Consider the following 6,740-nt stretch of genomic DNA (forward strand, 5'->3'; position numbering starts at 1 on the left):
AAAAGAATTATGTTAATTCTTTCCTAGAAATTTTTCTAAAAAGAATTATGTTGATTCTTTCTTAGAAATTTTATAAAAAGAATTATACTAATTCTTTCTTAAGAAATTTTTCTAAAACGAATTATGTTAATTCTTTTCTAGAGATTTTTTTAAACAAAAATCTATTACTTTTTCTCCTTTTTCATCTAGGGCAGAGGGTTATAAAAGGAGAGGAGGTTGTACCACAAAAATCAACAATTCAATTAAGAATTAATAAATTTCTCTCCACAACTAAAAACCCTCTCCTTTCCATTAAGGTCGGCACCTCATTCTTTCTTTTCTTTCCTCTAGGGTTGGCGCCCCACTTCTTTTCTTCTTCCCTTTTCTTCCCTTTAGGGCCGGCGCCCCATCTTCTCTTGGTGGCCGGAGCTTGGAGGAAAAGAAAACCAAGAGACAAAGCACCTTGGTGGCCGACGGTTTGGAGGAGAAGAAGAAGGAGGAGGCGTTCCTTTCTTTGCATCTTTTGGTGGTAGTCGACTTGGAAACAAAAGGGGTTCGGATGTTTTTTTCTTGGTAGATCGTCGCTTTCATGACGTCCAAGAAAAGGAGAGGAAAACGGCAAAAGATCAAGAGGTCTTTGTCTACAAAGAAATGTACAACTAGTTATTTATTCCGCAGCACAACTAGTTTTGTTTTCTTTGTATGGATCCTGAAATACCAACGCAAGAGGCTAGCGATTTCGTGTTTTTGTTTTTGTGCTTCGATTTGTGTTTCGATCTTGTGCTTTGATTTGGGTCTCTGTAGTTAAACCTAAGGTTACTATGAGAAGTTTAAATATTCAATTTCTTTGAAAAGCTTTGTCTAGGAAGTGGTAGATGATCACATAACCAAGAAGGCCTAGTGTCTCGCCTACGACCTGGAAGCCGATCCTTGAAATAAATACTTAATCAACTTCTGTAATATGATTTAACTTCAGAAGAACACAAGGGTTGAACTTGGAATAAAAATATTAAGTTTCGTTTCCAATCCAGGTTTAACTTTGAAGAACGAACTTGGAGTAAAAATATTAAGTTTCGTTTCCAATCCAAGTTTAACTTCTGTAGAGCACATGAGTTGCTAGGAAAAGTTTTGTGCTTGTACAAATATTTTTTTTACAGAGGAAATAGAACGGTATTCCAAGTAGCACCCAACAAACCTATTGTATAACAATAATCACGAGAATCATTAGATGTGATTCTCTTGTGTAGAAAGAATTCTAATAAAACTTCGGTCATTTTCGTGGAGTAGGCATATCGCTGAATCACGGTAACTCTTCTTCTTTTTCTCTTCTTTGCTCTCCTTTTATGCATCTTTGTTTTGTTGCTCAGCGCGATTTCTTTTCTCTCTTCCTCTTTTTCTGCACGTTAGAGGTTGAGAGATGTTGGCCACCTCCTTGCGCAACAAGATAGATAGAGGTTTGTATATAAATATACAAGTACCCTCTGAAACGAAGGATCAAATTGAGTTTTCAATTTCAATTGGTATCGATCGCTGCAGCGACAGAAAGGTCCGTAGCACGCATACACCGAGCAGCTAAACTTGGGCTTTGTACAGAAGAACATCCATGATTGTGTATTCTCCATCAACGTCGAACTGAGCATCTGGCCGGACTAAGAATCGATGACAAATATAATCTTGGGTTGGGATCATTAGCAGCCTAGGTAAATAGGTCTCCTCAGTGTTGTTGATGAATGCGAAGTTGAAGATGCCTCTCCACCTCATCTCCGGGACAGAAGTAAAGACTCTCCGTCCCAGATTCCACCGGTCCAATATTCCTTGGACGAATTCCATAAAAGAAAATACTGAGAGGTTGCACCGGTTGGATCACTCTGGAGAGTGAAGAGTCCAGGAGAAGGGTCAATTTTGTTCTTCCAGGAAGTGAGACGTTGGGGTGTGCTGGTGAGCTTGTTGAACCCGAGCTTGATACCGGGAAGCCAGGTGTCGGTGGGTTGGTCGAAGCTCTGCCACAAGACTACGGAGGAGTTGGTTTCATTCCTGAGCTGGAAATTACCATTGTCAAGGATGACGGTGATGACTGTGGAGTTAGAGGATGAGATGGTGGTGACATTGGTGGACCATATGGGTTTTGAACTGGTTGAGGAGGACTATAAGTTGCCATCGTGGGAGATCTTAATCTCCGACGTGGTTGTTTCCGTGTGCGTGACTAGAGTGACTCTGTTGGCCACCCACACGAGGGTGAGCACAGAGATCTTATCATACCAGATGCCGATGTAGTAGTTGCCGCAACTGCCTGGTGTCGTGAAGAAGCCGAGCACGAACGTGCCGGTGCCGCCTCCAGAGGTGATGGTTTGGTTTCCGGTCAGAGAATGTTGTGTGGAGATTGTGTCAGTTGACGTAACTGTGAAGGTCGGCATTCCTCCTGTTCTAATGTCACTCCAAGTCCTAAACTGGTCATGGACCAAGAGCATCAATTCCTCTAGTTCACATCAGAACTAAGGATTCCTCAGATAAGGAGTGCTGCAACTTAAATCCTGTTTAAGTTCCAATAAAATAAGAAAAAGAGTTGCTACTAAAATGTACAAGTTGAAATAAATTGGGCGTTTAGAACAAACAATTTACATCTCTAATTGAAGTGTAATTATACAATTACATTCTACATACGAACATAATGCAGCTTTCAAGGTAGCAATCATCTAAGGACATACAAAATAAGAAAATGCGATACCCTTTCAGAATAGCGTTTGGGCGATACCTAACATCGACCTATCTACCGAAAAAAAAACACAACTTGGTCACATTTTATAGACCAACAAACTTGATATGCAGATGAAAAACATTACATAACAAATAAACTCGATGCATATCTTTGTTCTGTCTTAACTAGAGATTAAGTTGTAGCATTGTTTATCTGATGGCTAGTTGAAGAGGCACAACTGTTGGAATTCTGATTTGAAGAGAAATTTCCAGGGGAATTGATGTTGTCGGGCCAAGAGTCGGTTAGGTCTTGGAGAAACTTGGGAATAGGAGGAATGTTGATGTCTAGATTGCCCTCTAGAGCTTGAACAATCTGACTCATCGTTGGCCTGGAACTCTCATCATCTTGAATGCACCAACCAGCCAATTTACAAGCTACTTCAAGCTCTCCCAAGTCAGCTTCACCCTCGAGCCGGTGGTCTAGCAATCCTTCGACATCTCCATTAATGAGTTTGCTTGTTGCCACTGTTGGAAAGAACTCAAAACAACTGTCTGTTGCACAGACTAAATTTCTCTTGCCGGATATGATCTCGAACAACATCATTCCATAGCTATAAACATCTACTTTGGTGGTGATGGGTGTACCTTCAATCCATTCAGGTGCAAGATATCCTCTACTCCCTCGAATGGTAGTCAGAACTTTGCTAAAGTTCCTTCCAAAGAGCTTTGCTAGACCGAAATCTGCTACTTTTGGCATGAGCGCATCATCCAACAGTATGTTCTCTGGCTTAATATCACAATGTATAATGTTGTCTCTGCACTGCTCATGAAGATAAGCTAATCCTCTCGCAGTTCTGATAGCAATTTGATATCTTGTGTTCCAGTCCAAAACATTTGAATTGTTATGAAAAAGCTGAGTAGCTAAAGAACCGCTCGACATGAACTCATAAACCAGTAATTTCTTGGTTCCTTGAGAGCAAAAGCCCATTAGTCGAATAAGGTTTACATGTTGAATGGCTCCTAGTGTGCTCACCTCTGCTCTGAACTGTTTCTCTCCTTGATAAAAACCTTCGAGTTTCTTCACTGCAATATCAATTGAACCAGGCAACGACCCTTTAAACACTGATCCAAAGCCCCCTCCTCCAAGCTTATCTGAGAAATTTTTGGTGGCAATCCGCAGCTCATTGTATGTAAAAGAGACCAAAGAACTTTGCACAGCCTCTGACTTCTGAACCATTCTTCTACGTCCTGGCTTCAGAATTAAGATACAAACAACAAACAAACAAACAATGATACATGGCACAACCCCTACTATTACCCATATGACCACTCTCTTTTTGCTGCTTTCAGAACTTGGCAACTCAGAGGCCGCCAGCCGAAGGTAAAGTGTACCTGCATCAGATTCATTAGATTCTTCTTGGAGATTAAGCAACTCTCCCTGCCAAACAAAACACCCACTAGAGTTAAAGGAATAAGCATTACAAGAGCAGTTATTCAAGCAAACTAGTTCACAATCTTGTGAGCTCCTAAGCATGGTCAATTTGAAGGGGTTATCTGGTAGCCTAACATTTGTCATCTCAAAGAAGCCATCTTTCTCTGAATCGGCAGAGTTGTTATTTAAACCACTACATTGTAAAGCAGTCATCCTCTCACAACCCTGACTTCTATCACCCAAATCCCAATCTCTCTGAGACTTGATCCTGAAACCTTTAACACAATAACAGAAGGGTGATCTGAAGTCACTGCAGCTACCAAAAGGTCCACATACCCCATAAACTGAGCACTTGCTTTTTGGTTGAGCCCAGATGAGCATCCATGACTTCAAATTCTCCATCCACACCAGTTCTTGGATCTCACCGGAATCATAATCCAGTACTAGTCTAGACGTGAGATAATTGGTTTCATCTACAGTGTATGTGACATACATCTCATCTGTATCATTGACTACTTGCATGTGGTACATATAATTTGATGTGGCCTCAGGGACTGAACTAAATTCGTGGCCATCCCACAGTCCACTAGCCCAACATATCCGAGACATATTCCACAAAATTAAGTATTGTAAGCATCCAGTCGGATCCATCCCATAGGTGAAGATCCCAGGAGAAGGGTCAACTTTATTCTTCCAGGAAGTGAGGTGTTGAGGTCTTTTGGTGATCTTATTGAACACCAACTTGCCACCAGGAAGCCAAGTGTCAGTGGGGTGATCAAAGCTCTGCCAAAAGATGAGTGAGGAGTTGGATCCATCCATGAGCTGGAGATTACCATTGTCAAGGATGACGGCAACTGTGGAGTTGGAGGAAGAGATGGTGGTGACATTGGTGGACCATAGGATGGTTTTGGAGTAGTTGACGAGGAGGACGAGGTTACCATCGTCAGAGATTCTGAGCTCTGACGTGGTCGGGTCTGTGACTGGGGTGGCTCTGTTGGCCACCCATACTGGGGTGAGCACGGAGATCTTATTGTACCAGATGCCGATATAATAGTTGAGAGAGGAGCTACCTGGTGGTGTGAAGAAGCCAAGAACGAAATTGCCATCTTTGGAGGTGATGCTTTGGTTCCCTGTCACAGAGTCATTTACAGCGATTGTGTCAGTTGATGTTGCTGAGGAGAAGAGTAGAAGAAGAGAAAACAAGAAGCAGCAGCAGAAGCATGACTCAATTGATGATGATGAACAAGCCATGGATTTGCTGCAACTTTGATTGGTTACATATATAAAGGCTCCAAGGACATGTCCTAAATGATTCCTTCCATGCACGTCATTTAAGTCTAACAGCAAGCATTCATGTCCTCTCACAATCAACTGCTCCTTTGTATTTAATGATATCATAAATTTTCAAAAAGTATGTTGGGACACGACTACCGAAGGAATAAAACGTTTGATTGATGAGTTTGAAAATGTGAGTTTGAAAATGAAGGAATTGAATGATAGGAAAATGATAGTGTTTGAATTATGGATTTGAAAATAATAATTTGAGAATGATTTTTAAATTTATGAAAATTAATAAAATTTATATAATTAGGTGAGTTTCATTTTCATTCTTGTTCTCATTCCATTTTATTATCAAACCTATACCCATAATCATTTTCATCATTTAACCAAAAGTCGCCTAAATTATCGCATCCAATAAACTGATGAAGCTCCTCAATTATAGATCTATGAACTGGAATTATAGCAGTGATACAAACAATACCAAGCTTATACCAAGTAGAGCAAATACTCATGTCAAGACATAGATCATTAAAATCTATATCTAGGTTCCCTATTATATTGAGGTCCATAAATTTTACATATGTATACCTATATAAATTAAATATAAATATTAAACATATAAGTATAGATATTAAATATTAAAATTATAGTTAAAATAAATTTTAGTCGAGATTTATTTTTATTGATAATTTTAATTTTTTACTAGCTAAACTATATTTAGTCAAAAATTTTAAATTTTTCATAGATTAAATATGGATCATTTTTATTTTTTTACTCGTGTTAGATTTAATTGATAATTTTAATTTTTTACTATTAAAATTAGATTTCGTTGGTAATTTTTTTTTATTTTTTTATTAAAATTTAATTAGTAATTTTAAATTTTTTAATGATAAAATTTTGATTTATTTATCAAAATTAAATTTTGTTAATAAATAAAAAATATTTATTGGTCACACTTAATTTATTTATATATATATATATATATATAATATTTTTGAAAGTCAAACAAATTATATTCAATAATGTAATATTATTCCTTTCTTAAATTTTATTTTTCTTTCACTTCTTTTTAATAATTCACCATCAATATTTCTAGCTAAATATTTTTGGATAAATAAATTTTATTAATAATTTATCAAAGTTAAAATGAATAAAAAGGCAGTTTGGTTCACGAAGTTCCCATCAATGAGAGATTCCGAGGAAGAGTCTATTATACGTAGTGATTATATCTAGTACTCGAATCTATTTCCTCTAGATCACACAATAATTTTACTGTTGTGTCAAAACTTTCCTTCAGCTAAAAATGATTGATATTTTTTGAAAAAAAAAATATAATTAAAATGTATATTAATAG

At 37.8% G+C, this 6,740-nt stretch overlaps 1 protein-coding gene across 1 annotated transcript; it reads right to left on the bottom strand.

Moving 5' to 3' along the window:
- Positions 1-2,562: 2,562 nt before the first annotated feature.
- Positions 2,563-5,356, bottom strand: LOC122051582 (G-type lectin S-receptor-like serine/threonine-protein kinase At2g19130). Its single transcript, XM_042612774.1, has one exon. The coding sequence runs from the start codon at positions 5,354-5,356 to the stop codon at positions 2,867-2,869; it is 2,490 nt and encodes an 829-aa protein (XP_042468708.1). The 3' UTR covers positions 2,563-2,866.
- Positions 5,357-6,740: the final 1,384 nt, after the last annotated feature.

This window comes from Zingiber officinale, chromosome 3A (assembly GCF_018446385.1).
Source record: "Zingiber officinale cultivar Zhangliang chromosome 3A, Zo_v1.1, whole genome shotgun sequence".
Taxonomy (NCBI): domain Eukaryota; kingdom Viridiplantae; phylum Streptophyta; class Magnoliopsida; order Zingiberales; family Zingiberaceae; genus Zingiber; species Zingiber officinale.

What these genes read in the sequence shown, in the direction of transcription:
- LOC122051582 (XM_042612774.1), bottom strand. Translation starts at nt 5,356, where the DNA reads ATGGCTTGTTCATCATCATCAATTGAGTCATGCTTCTGCTGCTGCTTC.